Genomic DNA, 16,982 nt, shown 5'->3' with positions numbered 1-16,982 from the left:
TTATTTAATTGATTAAATATTTAAATGAAATTCTTTTAACAACAGGTACCTAACGTCTATATAAGGTTCATATATGTATGTATGTATACAATACCATATTGTAAGTATCTACATAAATTTCTTATTATAAAAATAGTTTATACAATTTAAGACCTATAAGTAGATAGATATGTGTGAAAAATCCGAATTAAATCTAAAAAAAAAATTTTTCATATTGTTATACATATTCAAACCGTAATTTTTTTTTTGTTTTTTTTTGGAAGTTTTGCTATTGAGAAATTAAAAATTATTTGATGGGGCGAGAAAAAAAAATATATAGAATAATTTTTTTTAATCTGAAATCTTGATAATTCTTATGTTATCTTCCTTTCTTACCAAATTCTTATAAATTAAATATTAATATAATATTGTGAATAGAGTTGTGAATAAGAAATTCCTGAATAATGTGTAATATAAAGCTGGTTAAAGCTGGAACAACGCCTTCGAAGTTTGAAAATTTTCACAAAAAAAAAAATCAACATTATTTGATATATGTCAATCAATACAAGCATACCTCGATTAATACTATTTCTTTTAAAGATGTTTTAAAATATGACTGAGAAAAGAACGGACACATGCTTTTAAACAATCTATAGAAAAAAATTTAACGTTATAGGCTAAAAACGAGATAAAAAATAAAGTTATTAGGCGAATTGAGAACGTTGAATATGACAATTCAAAATATCACTTTTCTTGGAACACTCCAACAATCAAAGCTATAAAACACATTTAAAGAAAAAAATAACAATTAAATATAAATTTGTGTGAAATGTATTGTACATATATATATATGTACATTTAATTTTAATGAAATTATTTTATTATAATATTAAATTCTAATTCATTTATCACAAAAATATTGGTTAGAAATGTAACACAATATACTATAGTGTAAAAAACATTTTTCTGGTTACCTAATTGTATTATTCAGTAATTCTAATTGTATCTAATTGTATATAAGTATGTCGATTAATCTACTAGCTTCTGTTACTTGGATGGGCCTAATGAGAAATTTAAAAGACAAATCTTATACTCGTATATAGCTCAAGTTAAATATGGTTATTTTATATAATTTTGTTAAAAAAATCAAAAGTATATTATGGCTATTCCAAAAATTTAATTTCAAATTCGAAAAGTTTCATAATCTTGTATAATAAAAATAAAAAATGTGTTATATTTTTTCTTTTATACTTTTAAAATTTTATAATAATTAACAATAATTGTACTACTCCAAATACATCAGTTAAATTTCGATCAAAATATCGTCGTTATGAAGAAAATGTTCGTTAAAAATTTTTTTAAACTTTTATTTTAAATATATTTAAAATTTTTAATTTTTAATTTACAATTTAAATATAATATTATAAAATTGCATTTGCAAATTTTTTTTTTGTTTTATTTTAAAAATATTCACGCAATATTATTAATTAAAATTTAAACTGAAATATTAAAAAATTTTCATTCACTTATTTTGAAAATTTCAAATTACACTTTTTAATTCTTTTTTTTTTTTTTTGAAATTTTCGTAATGACAATAAGAGAGGCAAAAAAAAAAAAAAATTAACAAAAAAATATTAATTTTTTTTTTTTTTTTTGTATACTTTGTTGCACATATAACGGTGCCTTCTCCACCTGTTTTTTATATTATTATTTTTACTATTTCTCTCGTTTTTATGTAAGAAGAGCATTTATTTAAAATAGAAAAGAAAAGCTACAAATGTATACATGAATATACATATATATACATACATATATATATAAGTGAGATAACAAAAAAAAAAAAAAAAAAAAAATAGGTCATCAAGTTAACGCCCGGATTTCTTTGATAATTTTTAAATTTTTTTTCTTTCCTCTATTTTTATGGGATCTCAAAGGATACCCCTATATTTTAATAATTTTTCTGTATATAATAGCGGATATTATTTAAAAATTCAAACTAAAACAAAATCTAAAAATTAAAATAGAAATTTTAAATTTTATAAATTAATTTTTTTTTTTAATTTCCCGTTTTCTTCCTTTTTTGTATTTGTACAATTTTAATATAGCAGCTACTCGTATATAGATATACTTTTACATGTGCAAAAATATTCTAAGGCACACACAAGTAATAATACCGTATACGAATTCCAGGAAACAATATTAAATTCAAGTATAAAGAAATTGTATAAAATTTTTAATTTTAAACAATTTATTGAAATTTTTAATATTAATTAAAAAAAAAAACAAAAACAGAAAAGAAAAAATTTGTTCTTTATGTGCTTTTTTAAAATTTTGATCGCCCTATTAACAAAAAAAAAAAAAAATTTATTTTTCTTATAATGTGTTTCTTATAATTTGTTCATTTGGGAAATTTCATTTAAATAAATCCCATTATGTATAGCATATACGAGTACTATACAGTTTCTCTCAGTGAATATTTTTTGTACATAACATTCACTTTTAATATTTCACTCTCTTGTATAGGTAAAATATTAATATTAAAATTTTATAAATTATTTTCTTTTCTCAAATTGTATAATATTCAAAGAGATATTTGAATCTGTTATATTAATTAAATATTTATTTTAATAATATTAAAGAAAGTACTATGACACACTGACACAAACAAATATATATATACATATTAAATATGAGGTTTTTTTTTCAATTTTTTGTTTTTTAAATTTAATTCAATTCATTTATATTTTATATACATATGTAATATTTATTGCAAAAATATTCATTACAAAAAAAAAAAAACTCTTATATTTTTTATTTGTTTATTTATTTTTTTTTTTTTTGATAATTTTGAGTAAAATTTTTTTTATACTTATAATATTTTTTCTATTTCAAAACAAAATAAAAAAAATTAAATTTATTTTTATTTTTCAATTTTAATTGTTAACAAGTACATTTATTTATTTTAATAAAAACAATGGAATATATTCAATATGCTTATATACATTTTAACATTTGATGTTACAATGTAAAAAAAAAAACACCAAATATAAAAATTTCAAATAAAACAAGATTTCAAGAATAATTTTTTTTTTTTTTTCGGATAAAGCGGACGTACACGTATTCGTTATAGGATAAAATCTTTTTCTAATGATGATTGGGTTATACCAGAAAAAAAATATATATATTTTTTTTTTGAAAAATATTCAAAAAAAAAAAGAAAAGAAAAAAGTATATAACAAGGATTTTTATTCCATATTATAAAGTGAGGAAAAGGAAATTCCTACATATACCCACAAATGTGTATAAATATATATATACATTTTTTTTTGTAGATTTTCCATTCATAATGTTATTTGATATATATATGTATGCATGTATGTATCCATACACATATAATAATAATATGTATTGCTTTTTCCTAAAATAAATATGTATATGTAAATATAATAATATGTAAGTATGTACACATTTATATAAAAAGTTATTAAATGAAATTACATTGTACTTGCGCATAACATAATAAGTATATTATTATTTTCAGTTAAAAATACCATAATAATAAACTGTATAAATTATTTAGTTTCCAAATTTTTTTTTGTAAATTTTGTTGAAACATAAGAATAAATATTATAAATTTTCACGAAAAAAAAAAATTATTTATTCATAAAATTGAAAAAATCTGATGTGGTCAGCATATAACCGACCGCAATGTGTATTGTCTAAATTAGCAAGAGTATTCTAGAAGATTATGAAAATGCGTTTTAAACACTTTTTAACAATAGTAAGGACACTAATAAATTTTTAGTTAACATACCCAGAAAAAAAAAATAAACTTGGCCCTTATCTTTTCAAAAAAAAATTTATAGATTCATTATTTTAATCCTGGCACACACAAACCGACAGACCGATAGGGTTGCTAAAAGTAGTTTATTTACGCTTTCCTACTATGAAGAAGTGCGTTCCCACCGAAAATTCAACATTCAAAATTTGTTGCAATCACATAACCTTCCTCACGTTTTAGAATTTCCCAGAGGATTTCACAAACTTTTCCCGAAGTAATGAAATTTATTTGTATAATTGACATCAGTTTGGAAACAAAATTGTAAAGTTTATACAAGTGCTTATGAAACAGTTTTGTTGCTTTGCAAAAAAAAAAGCGTTTTGCTTATAATTTGCACTGGACGTTATTTATTATTTATAACATAATTTGTTTTTTAAAATTCTATTCTCTAAAATTTTTAAATAATGTGTATTTAAATGTGAAAGAGTATTTTAAGAAAAAAAATAAAATTTATTTTTAAATGTGGAAGAGTAACTCTTCTATTTTAGTAGAAAAGTTACTTTAGAACTTTGATTATTTATTATGAAAAATTTTTGGTTTACAATTTGAACCATTACAGATTCCAACTTATACTTGGGATCTGTATAAATTTTATTGGGATAACATTTCTTTTATAGAGTTATTTGAGGAAGAAAGCTAGCTGTACTTTCATCCTTTTAATTAATCCTCCTGTACTCATCATTAAAAAACTATATTTTACAAATCTTATGTTAACAAATTATATTAAATTTTTTATACGTGTTATACCTACATACGAGTACGAATACTATAAGTGGAACCCATTGAAAATTTTTTCATCCTTTCAAAAATTTATATATATACATATGTATGTACATTTATTAAAATTGAGAAAGAGCTATCATCCTAATAAAAAGGGGAAATTTTTATATTCATTCAATAATCACTAAATACACAAACATTTTTTGAGTTGATTTTAGTTTTTCTTTTCACAAATAATTTAACATGCGTATTTAAACAATAACAAAAAATATTTTTTATCTACAAATATTTAAAGTAGAACAAAAAATAAAAATGTTATTTTTATTATAAAATTTCAATCTAATGCTAGTTACAACTTCATCCGCTTAATATTTTCAAAAAACAAAAAAAAAATTGTTTTCTCTATATTAAAAGAAATAATAATATTTGAGTTGAGGGTTCGGAAAATTTCCAAAATTAGTAGTAATTAAAATAATATTTGTAATATAAAAGAAAAATAATATTAAACAAAATTAATAGAGGAAAACTAATAACGTTCTTGTTTGTTTTATTTTTGCCGGAAATTTTTCTGAAACGGAAGATATTTCCTCTTTCAATTAGAAGAAATAATATTTTTTTTTAGTTTTTTTTTTTTTACATTCTCGTTTTAGCCAAACAACCTAACATACAAATTTACTAATTGAGTGATGGTTGTAATAGAATTTAATAAAGCAAAAAGCAGCAAAAATGCTTTTACTCTTTATTAAAAAGTACAACGGAAAAACAAGGAATAAATACAATATTATAATCTATAGTAAAATCCAATGCACCATCAAAATACTTTAACAAGTTACTAAATACATTGTAACATACATATGTAGCGTATATATATATGTATATCAAACTATAAAATTTTAATTTTAATTCGATTATTTTCTTCATTTTAAATTTTGTTACTTTTTTGTTGGTCATTTATTCGATTTTATCAGTGTTTCTCAAAAGCTGAATATAAGAAAGTATATTTGACATCACGGGATATAGCGATAATATTGTAGATAATAAAAATTTTATTTTTGTTATCGAAAATTGCGACATATTTTCAATATAACACTTTCATTTACATATTTAGTAATAAAAGTTTATTGTGAATGTTAGAATTGAATTATGTGGGAATATTGAATTATGTCGGAATATATATCGTATTGTAGAATCGGTGATCAGAAAAAGTGTTGAATTCAGGAAATCAGATATAATTGTTAATTATCTACAATATTGCATAGAACGTACCGTTTATTTGCTTTCATAAATTTAGATGCTTGTCATTATTGTTTTTATTATTCATATTTTTGTTAATTTATAACTCTGTTTTGTTGTCAAAAATTAAACTGCCACAAATAATTGCAATTGTGGAATTTTATATAGAAAAAAATTCGGTATCATTATTAAAAATGTTTCAAAGTGAAAAAGCAATAACCCAGCTATCTATCACACATTAATTTTTTAAAGAAAGGTAGTTAGTTTTTGTCTTACACTCATTTTTCTTTTCATTCAATTTATTGTGACTTCGAAATATTTAATTAAATAAAAGCTTTTACAAAATCATACCTTTTATTCAAATAAAGAAATTTTTCTTAAATAATTTTCAATTTAATTAGATGTGCAAATATTAAATTTCATTGAAAAAATTTCGCAAAGAAATTTTCTTTTGCAAACCGTGTACCTTACCACATTTACTTATACACTAGGTGTATACCAACTTGATTATGAAAAAGCATTTTCATTTGTTGTTCTAATCTTTTATATTTTTAATCTAATTATATAATTAAAAGCTCACTACGTATATTCTTTAATCTATTATTTTCTATTAAAAATTTATCCAGAGGTTTTCTTTTTTTTTGACGATTTTAAGCATCATAAACCAATTCTCAATATACTTAATTAATTATTCTCTTTCTTGTAATATCTAGATAATGAAAAATTTTTACATAAGAAATGCATAATCAAAGAAGAAAATTTAAAAATTGCATTCAGAAAATTTACGCATGGATTACTGATTTTCTATAGAGAAGCACTTTTTAAAAAAAAAAATCTTTTTATAAAAATCTATAGTACGAGCGACTATATATGTATGTATATATCTAGTTTATTATTTATGTTCAGGGTTGCCAAACCTGGAGTAATTCACCAAAACTGGCGTATTTTAAATATTCGAGTTGAATTCTTCGGGTAACTTTAGTTTTCATAAATCCAAAGCTTTTAATTTTGATAAATAAAAATTTTATTTTAAAAAAAATATTTGTTGCAATTTTTTTTTATCATTATTTGAGTAAAGTTATTTTAAATTCTTTTTTAATGTATATTCTAATCCTGCCCCCATCCAACAATTCAATTTAAATTACCTATGATTTTTGTAAACATTGAAACACATTGAAAACATGTTGATCAACATAGTCACTCACACTTAAATATTATTTAAACTTTATTTTAGTTTCAATCTAATGAAAAGGCTCGTTAAGGTAAATTAACAATTAACCGTGTTGAAAGACTAAGTCATATAATTGCGCTGTAAAAGAATCTGAGAAATCGAGTAATTTTGCTTCTTCTATTTGGCAACCTTCATTATATAATATAAACTGTTTTTTATCGTACATTGTTCTTATTTCTACTTTTTAAACGTGAAATACATACTTATGTATGTATGTATGTACCTACATATTATGTAGTTTGTAGATTATAATATATACATATATGTAAGTATATTCATATACTATGAATAATAGCACAATAATTTTTTCTTTTAACATTTTAAAATTCTAATGCAAAAAACAATGCAAAAAAAAGTACAAATTTGAAAACGTATGCAACTTCTCCTCTATTTACGATACACTCTGTTAAATTCAAGTGAATAAATTAATATTTTTTTTATGAAAATTTTATTCTAAATCAAATTTTCTTTTTTTACAGAGAAAAATTTTTTATCAAACTTTACCTTTTTTTTTTTTTTGATTTTATTTGATAAGATATTAAAAATATTTCTATTCATTTAGGATGTACACATTTATGTTTAACATAATTTCCAACTTTTTTTTGCAAAATTTTTTTGATAGCTTATTTCATTCTTATTTTATAAAGTATAAAATAATGGAAAAATTTCAATTTGGAGAGGTGGTAACTAAAAATACAATCATTAAAATTTTATTTTTGAATTTTCGAGAGGTCGCTACATACTTCATTTCCATTCATATAAGTATGTAATTCTTTAAAATAGTCAATGACTCAGATAAAAATATCAAATATGTATTAAATTAAAAAAAAAATTATATCAAAAATTCATGGATTTTTTTTTACAAAATGTTATTAAAACCATTTTGTATAATTATACCGGTCTTTTAAGTAAATATGACACATATTTATGTATACTATAGGTAAATATTAAAATATAATAAAAAGTTTGTATGTATGCACAATTAGAACAAATTTTATCGAATATAAAAAACTGAATTATATTATGCTTTCACAGAATAAAAATTCTTAATATAAAACTAAAAATAATTAAATATATCTTACCTTCGTGTTACAATTTGGAATATCACAATTAATATACAAATATATTATATATATTTTTTTTCAATAAATTATACGCACACAATTTGATTAAAACACAAAAAATATTCTTAAAGACAATTGGGAAAATAATTGTATTAAAAAATATATTTCTCAAAAGCGAACTAACTGGAGACTTGGAGAGCCACCACAAAGCCTTTTTTTTCATTATTTTTTTTCTTTTTTTTTTAATATAATTGACATATCATTTTGACAATTTATCGAAATATGTCAAAATAAATGAGAACGTTCAGAATTTTCCATTATTACACACTACAAATTATATTATAGCAAAATATAAAAATTTTAATTCATAATATTATTTGTAATGCTATAATTTTAGTTTGATTTTTGAATCAAAGGGTCTCTTTGTTAGTCAAAATTAAATGTTAACCAAGTATTCTCCTTTCACCAAATATTTTAATTTAAATTTGCAAGTCGTATTAATTTTAACAAAAGATTATACTTTGACATTGTGAAAAAAAGCTCAGTGGATTTTTACTCAAGTTTTAAGGTGTGAACCGCATATATACGAAACTACCAGTTTGATGACTCTTTATATATCAGACTAAAGGTTATATAGTACAGAATTTGTTAATCTTGCAATAAAAATTTTAGCAAAAATCCATAGATTGCTATTCCAAATTTCAAACTCTCATAAAAAATTAATTGTCACTTTTTGAAAATCTGACAATAAATCTGATGTGACAAATGTGATTGACATCAGACTAGAAGTATTTATATGTATGATTCTCGTTAAAATCACGTTATTTCGTATATTTTTTACCGATATCGTATATTTTATTTCTTAATCGTATTTCGTATATTTTATCCTATTCGTAAATTTGGATGATTTATTATTTATTAATAATTTAGTTTTACATGCTTTTTTGTAGCATTATAAAAGGAACTTTATAAAAGAACGGAATGAAAAATGTGCTGGTTGCAAGGAATTAAAATTCAACATTTAATTTTAATTTTTTTTCTTGTGAGTGGACTTACAAATTTTACATTAACACATAATTTTATTTTATATACGTATTCGTAATTATTAAAATAAATATGTTCCATCTCTTTTTTTGCACAAATTGTCAAAATGTATCATATGACAATAAATCGTCTGTTGAGAAATGAAACAGTGTATGATGCGTATACACTGTTTTCTGATTTTATCACCATTGGATTCCCCGTAGTCGATTTCATAAGTACAACTATATTAAGTAACTCTTCATATTGATTGCGATAGGGTTTTTAAAGGAAAACGAAAATAGTGTATAATTCATTTGAGCAAAAAAGTTTGTAAATAAATAGTGTATAATGTGTTCACTCTGTTTTATTTCCAGACCCTAATTTTTTAGTAAAAACTGAAACAGTGTAATAAACCTATACACTATTTTATTAGAAAATTGAGCTGAGAATTTTTGATTTCACTACTAAATGAAATAGTGCATATTGCTTTTACTTCATTTTATTCGAAAATTTTCCAAAATTTTAATAATATAAAACAACGTAGGCCTTTGATACACTGTTTTAATTTTTTGCAAAAAAATATTTCTTCGTTGAATTAAAATTTATAATAGTGTATGAATATTATACACTGTTTCATATTGCTTCATACACTGTTTTGCAATTTTTAATCAGCAATTACTTTATTTTACAAACCATGCAATTAAAACAGTGTATACAAAAGATTGACATGTTCTTATTGTGTAAAATTTGTTTGAGTTGATCGGAAGATAGTGAAAATAAATAAGAGTTTTCAGAACCATCTTTACCAGAATTTTCTGCAGGTTCGGACGACGACTACAAACCGTTAGGTGACGAGAACGATGAAAATGTTGCCAGGAATCATAACACAAAATCCGTGGAAGGTCATAGTGCTTTTGTGTCAATAGAAACAGTTGAAGAATCAACAGAAATTGCGGAGGAAAATGTAGAAGTAGGAGAAAGCACGAAAAATGTTAGAAAGCGGCAAAAGAATGAAAAATTATGGATACAAAATCATAGGAAATTGTGCGAAATTCTGGACAACAATATCTGACTAAGCATGGTAAATTAAAAAACCCAAGGGACCCAAAAGCTGTAGTATGCAGTTGCAAGTTTGAATGCATGCAAAAGTTTACAGAAGATACCCGAATTAGTATTAACAAATCGCTTTGGCAACTGAGCGATTATGGGAAACAACGGTTATTTATTAAGCATACAGTTTCTCACAAAATGTGTAAAAGAAAGTTATCGGGAAATTCTAGAAGAAATTTTACTTATAGTTATGAACTAAATGATAAAACCATTTGCAAATATTTTATCTTGCAACATTGAATATTTCTGATGGAGCTCTGATGCATGTAAAAAAAAAGGAAAAAGCAAACATAGCAGTGGAAAAAGATCGACGCGGTTCACAAAACAATGCAAAACACTTGATCCTGAAATTGAAAACTCCATCAAAGAACATATAAAGTCTTTTTCTATTGTTGAGTCTCATTATACTACAAAAAACCCAAAAAAACTATATTTAGCTAGCAATTTAAGCATAAAAAAAATGTACGATCTATATAAAGAAAAACACCCAGAAAATAAAGTTAGCGAATATACGTACCGAAGAATTTTTAATACAAGATTCAACTACTCATTTCATGTACCCAAAAAAGACGCTTGTAAGAAATGCGAACAATGTAAAAATGCCGAGGATAAATCTCTGTTAGAAGAGGAGTACAAAAAACATTTAGATAACAAAAATGATGCACGAGATGAAACAGAAAATGATAATAGTAAGGCCACGAATAATAGCAAAATTAAGGTTTACATTTTTGATTTGCAATTGGTTCAGTACGCTCCTTGGTCGAATGTAAGTTCATTTTATTATACAAGAAAATTTGCATCATACAATTTAACTTTGTATGACTTCGTGACTAAAGAAGGCTATTGTAACTTTTGGATGGAAATTAATGGTGAACGAGGTTCTGATGAAGTTGGTTCAATTTTACTAAAGCATCTTCAAACACTACCTATTACAGTCGAGCACGTCATCTTGTATTCAGATTGCTGTGGGGGACAAAATCTGCCAGAGAAATTAGCACATAAAAATTTATTAGATGAACCAAATTATTCCGAAGATAAAATCGACACTTACAAAACATATAATTTTTTTTTGTAAAGTTAAGCATTATTAAATTTTTGGAAAGTTGATATTTTGATTTTTGAATATTATGTTTTATTTCTGTTTTGGTAAAATATATTGAATAAAAAAAGTTTTGTGTGTCGAAATAAATGATTGAATAAACTTTATGTTAAAAATAAAACAGTGTATGAATAAAAATGAAATGGTGTATACCATACAAAAAAAATAAAATGAAACAGTGTATAACTTATTTCATACAATTATCCTCAAAATTAAAACAGTGTAAGAGGTACTCTAAACTTTCAAAACCACAATTTACTATGATCCATGTGAATCTATAATTTCTTAAAAGCGGTAATGTTTTATTAAAAGCTTTAAAAATTTGGTGTTGTCTTTCAAAATAACTTATATAAAAAGCTTTATGTACTTTTTAGAACATAAACGTAAGTTTAAATTTTCAAAAAACTTTAAATGCAATTTACTCGAAACTATATATTTTTTTATACACTGTTTCATTTCTCAGCAGACGAAATATTAAACAGTTGATTGATGTTTATGTTTATAAGTTACAAAGTGATTAAGTAAAGAATTTCATTTAAACCAAAATAATGTTTTTAAATAAAATAAACAAGTATATTTATGTAAAAAATATTTTAACATCTGAAATTTCAATTTTTAATATACCACAACGTTTTAAAAAAACATTAGACTATTCTAAATATCCGAAATTAATAGAATCAGAATTAGAAGAAATGCATGTGCGTGGTTCAGGACCTGGTGGACAAGCTGTTAATAAAACTTCAAACGCAGTTGTTCTAAAACATATACCAACGAAAATAGTAGTTAAATGTCATATACATCGTTCTCTTACTGAAAATAGAAAAGAAGCCAGAAAAATTCTATTGAATAAATTAGATATACTTTATAATGGTGAAAATTCTATTGACGCACAAGAAAAAGTTATTTCACAGAAAAAATTGAATGAAAAAATTCAACGTCGAAAAAAAATCGAAGCTATGAAAGAGATTTGGAAAAAAAATGAAGGAAACGATTAATAATTGCAAATAAAACTATAAATATACACAGTATAAAATTTTGTAGTTTTAATAGTATATATGTACATAATAATATATAAAGAATATAAATGTTAGTATACGAAGGTTCAATAAATAACTTTCGTAAAACTTTGATTTTGAATAAAAAATTTGAAAAATATTCTTAAAATTTGCAGGGTTGTAACTTTTGTTACATACATATGTATATATCGTAAAATAAGTACTTGCATGTCACCTGTAAAATATAAGTGCTAAGAAACCACTGAACATCAAACCGTACCGTTAAATTTCAATAAATACTTCTGAATAAACGATGAAAAAATTAATATTTAAAAAAGGGCAACATATCATAATTATTATTCAAAAAAAAAAACTTTTTATCAACAACTTAAATACCTACTTTTTTTTAGTACAAGTTATTTTTTTTTAACTACTTTAATTATATTGTTATTAATGACATTATTATTTCAAGCGGTGGGGTGAAGTTTTTTTTATTCCTTTTTTTTTTTGGTATAACATAAGTCATAATCGTAAATAAAATTCAATTTATCATTAACCTTATAACTATATAGAAGTCACGAGCTTTTGTTGATTAGAACAAACGTTTCAGCTCTTCTTCAATGACAAGTAAATAGAATCTAATTATTTAGTTGAAGGGTGTGTTTTAGAAGTACATACATACATATGTGCACTAAATTATTCATTGTGAAAATTGAAACGTAAATAGACGAGAAAGTACAATACGAAATCGAAATTGTATTTGTTTTTGTAATTTTGCATAATTTTTGCTATCGATTTTTCAATAATAAAATAAAGACATCATGGTGAATAAAAATTATGGTTCCAATTGTTCTGAACTTGAAAGTAAAATTGAGCAATGGCTTAATTGGGATAAAAATGAAAAAACAATTGAAGAAATAAATTCATTAGTGGAAAAACAAGAATGGAAAACATTAAAGGATAGACTATGTAATCGTTTAACTTTTGGTACAGCAGGTTTAAGAGGTCGTATGCAAGCTGGATTTAATTCAATGAATGATCTTGTTATTATTCAAACAGCACAAGGCTTATGTGATTATGTGAAAAGAATTTTTGAAAAAGATGAACTTAATAAGGGTATTATTTTTGGTTATGATGGAAGATACAATAGCAAACGTTTTGCAGAACTTTCTGCATGTATATTTGTAAATGCCGGCATTCCAGTTTATTTATATAGTAAAATGGTTATAACACCATTTGTTCCATTTGGTATAATCAATAAAAAGTGTTTCGCGGGTGTAATGGTCACAGCATCACATAATCCAAAAGATGATAATGGATACAAAGTTTATTGGTCAAATGGAGCACAAATCATTCCACCTCATGACAAAAACATACAAAGTAGTATTTTAAATAATTTAGAACCCTTTGATTCATCATGGGATTTGTCTTTATTGAAATCGTCACTTGTGAAGGATCCATATGATGAATTGTGTAAATTATATGTTGAAAAATTGGTATCCATTATACCAAAAAATTATTTTAACTTGAATAAAAATAGCAAAATGAAATTCATTTATACTGCCATGCATGGTGTTGGATATCCAGCAATTCAAGAGGCTTTCAAACATTCTCAATTAAACGAACCAGTGGCTGTAATTGAGCAGTGCTCACCAGATCCTGAATTTCCAACAGTAAAATTTCCAAATCCGGAGGAAGGTAAAGAATGTTTAGTACTTTCGATTGCATTGGCTGAAAAAGAAGGTTTACGAGTTATTTTGGCAAATGATCCAGATGCTGACCGTTTAGCTTGTGCAGAAAAAAATACTGAAACAGGAGAATGGAAAATATTTACAGGTAATGAACTTGGTGCTCTCTTAGGTTGGTGGGCGCTTCAGTGCTACTTAGAAGAAAATTCAAAAGATACTCTGAAAGATTGCTATTTTTTGGCTAGTACTGTAAGCTCAAAAATTTTACATTCTATGGCTAAAGTGGAAGGTTTTAATTTCATAGAAACGTTAACTGGTTTCAAGTGGATGGGAAATAGATCAGTTGAATTAATGGAAGCTAAGAAAAAAGTATTATTTGCATTTGAAGAAGCTATAGGCTTTATGTTTTCAACAAATGTACTAGACAAAGACGGAGTTAGTGCCGCTGTACTATTATCTACAATGTGTTGTTACCTCAATGCAAATGGTAATAAAACTTTGCAAGACCAATTGAATGAAATATACAAAAAATATGGTTTTCATTACACAATTACCTCATATTTATTTTGCTATGATCCAAAAACTATCAAATCTATATTTGAAAGGATTAGAAATTTTGACAATAAACCCGATTCTTATCCAAAGGCAATTGGTGAATACAATATAAAATATATAAGAGACTTGACTACTGGTATAGATACTGCCAAATCAAATGGAAAAGCAGAATTACCATCAAGTAGTAGCACACAAATGATTACATTTACATTTGAAAATGGAGTTGTATTAACTTTACGGACAAGTGGAACTGAACCAAAAATAAAATATTATGCTGAAATGTGTGCTCAACCAGAAGAAGATGACTGGAATAAACTAAAATTGATATTAGCCGATGTAGTTGAAAAAACAGTTAAAGAAATGTTGCAACCGCAATTAAATAATTTGATTCCACGATCTGATAATTAATTGTTGTTATTGTTTAAAAGAAAAAAACAAAAAGAAAACTATGATTTCATTGAGTGATTTGAATTTTCCTTTAAAGATAACAATGTTAAAACCAAAAATATTTTTTTAATTTTTTTTTTTTACATTATGCATACCTGCATACATATATGTACATGGATAAATAATTTTCATTTTATAATTGAAACTATTATAAATTATAATTACAGCGATTGTATTTTATATTTTTTCTAATTTTAATATATGTACTTAGAAATTATTTAATATATGTATTAAATATGTAAAAATAAATTGTTTTATCGTGAGTATAAAATGTTTTTGTTTATTAAAAATTTTATATTCATATCAAAAGATATATTTGAATGTTTATATTTAACAACATGCAATTTGTTATTTGTGAAATTTTATTAAATTTGAAATAAGTTTTACTTGTTTGACAATATTGCACATTAGAGAAAATTACAAATAAAATTACAATTCTTAAAGAAACTTGTATTTAAAAGAAGTTTTTATTTGAGCAATTTGTTTGTAGTTTTTTACTTATGCAAATAAAACCATATCGAAATGTTCGCAGAAAATTAGTAATTTTTGTCAATATAGTTGTAGTAAAAAATAACCTGGTCCAATTTTGAATTTTGTGACAATAAAACATAGATTTTATTTCTCATACATATTGAATTTTGTCAGACGTATTCATCATTTTTAGATTAATAAAATTTGTATTGAAATTTGATATTCTATACTAGAAAGGGGATTTTTGATAATTCATTTCTAAATTAGGGTTTAATATAAGGTACGTTGGATAAATTCAAAGTGGTCTAAAAGAATATTTAAGTTTTTTTTTCTTATAGCTACTACAAAATAACTTTAAATTAAAAGAAGGGTATAGTAGAAAAATTATATTGGATCTTGTAGAATTAATTGAGTATGCTACAAATCTGATAAGTTAAAAAATTCAGGTTTCTCGTAGATTTGTAAGCATTATGTAAAAATACTTTGAGGATTTAATTTAGAACTTAAGTACTTTAATTTGGAATTATATGGGTTGTAAATTGTGTCATGTGTATTCAGTCAAAGGTATCAGCCTTTTATTAAAACAAATTCGAAATTTGGTGGTAAGGTACCTAATGTATACATAAAAGACAGAAAGAAAAAAAATGAAAAATAAAATAATTAGTTTTTTTTTGTTCTTTTTTTTTTTTTAAATACACCTTTATTTATAATCGCGCTTTTTATATTTTTATTAATTTTTTTTTTTATATTTTTTACTTTATTTTTTCTTTTTCATTTAAATTTTTAATATTTTCCTTATTCAAAGGTTTAATTTATGCTAATATTTTTATATTTTTTTTTTATTAAATATAATATGCTTATAATTTTCATATTTTTTTTTATATTTTTATATATAGTATATATATGTATATATTTATGTATATATATGGTTTATATTTTTTTATGTAATATTTATATAAAGTACATTATTTGGGTATCTTTTTTGTTTCTTTTTTATTGTTTTATTCATTACACAAAATATAAGAATACGTTTTTTATCTTTGTTTTTTTAAGTTTAAATTTTTTTATGAATATTTTTTTTTTATTAGAATATTAAAAAGCAACAAATTATTAACGTTTTCTTGGATTCTTTCGATTTTTCATTTTTATTAATTTTTCTGTTTTTTTTTTCTTTTATTTTTTTACAGTATTATTTATTTTATACTTGTTATTTTTTTTTTTTTTTGAGTTTTTAAAAACTTTTTTTTTTTGTTTTTCACGTATGTATATAATGGTATTTTATGAACGAAAAGCAGTATATGGTTTCATTACATTTCTTTTTCATGTTTTTTTTTTATATTTTAATAATTTTTTCGATTTTTTTTTTATAAATTTAATTATTTTCTTGTTTTTTTTTTTATATAATTATCTTCTTATATAACATCAAAATAGAGCAACCACATTTTATTTCTTTTTTTGTTTTTCTTTTTTATTTACCCAAAAAATAATAATAATATAATTATTAATAAGAATAATAATAAAAAAAA

General features: G+C 23.2%; 2 protein-coding genes across 2 annotated transcripts; both read left to right on the top strand.

The window, feature by feature from the left end:
• Positions 1–11,830: 11,830 nt before the first annotated feature.
• On the top strand, positions 11,831–12,310 carry LOC129608277 (mitochondrial translation release factor in rescue). The gene has a single exon (XM_055519677.1). It carries the CDS (start codon positions 11,849–11,851, stop codon positions 12,293–12,295), a length of 447 nt encoding a protein of 148 aa, XP_055375652.1. The 5' UTR covers positions 11,831–11,848; the 3' UTR covers positions 12,296–12,310.
• A 548-nt stretch (positions 12,311–12,858) lies between these two features.
• Positions 12,859–15,256, top strand: LOC129608276 (glucose 1,6-bisphosphate synthase). Its single transcript, XM_055519676.1, has one exon. The coding sequence runs from the start codon at positions 13,117–13,119 to the stop codon at positions 14,944–14,946; it is 1,830 nt and encodes a 609-aa protein (XP_055375651.1). The 5' UTR covers positions 12,859–13,116; the 3' UTR covers positions 14,947–15,256.
• Positions 15,257–16,982: the final 1,726 nt, after the last annotated feature.

This window comes from Condylostylus longicornis, unplaced genomic scaffold (assembly GCF_029603195.1).
Source record: "Condylostylus longicornis isolate FDR11 unplaced genomic scaffold, ASM2960319v2 ptg000031l, whole genome shotgun sequence".
Classification (NCBI taxonomy): domain Eukaryota; kingdom Metazoa; phylum Arthropoda; class Insecta; order Diptera; family Dolichopodidae; genus Condylostylus; species Condylostylus longicornis.
This window is presented reverse-complemented; position numbering and strand designations above follow the sequence as displayed.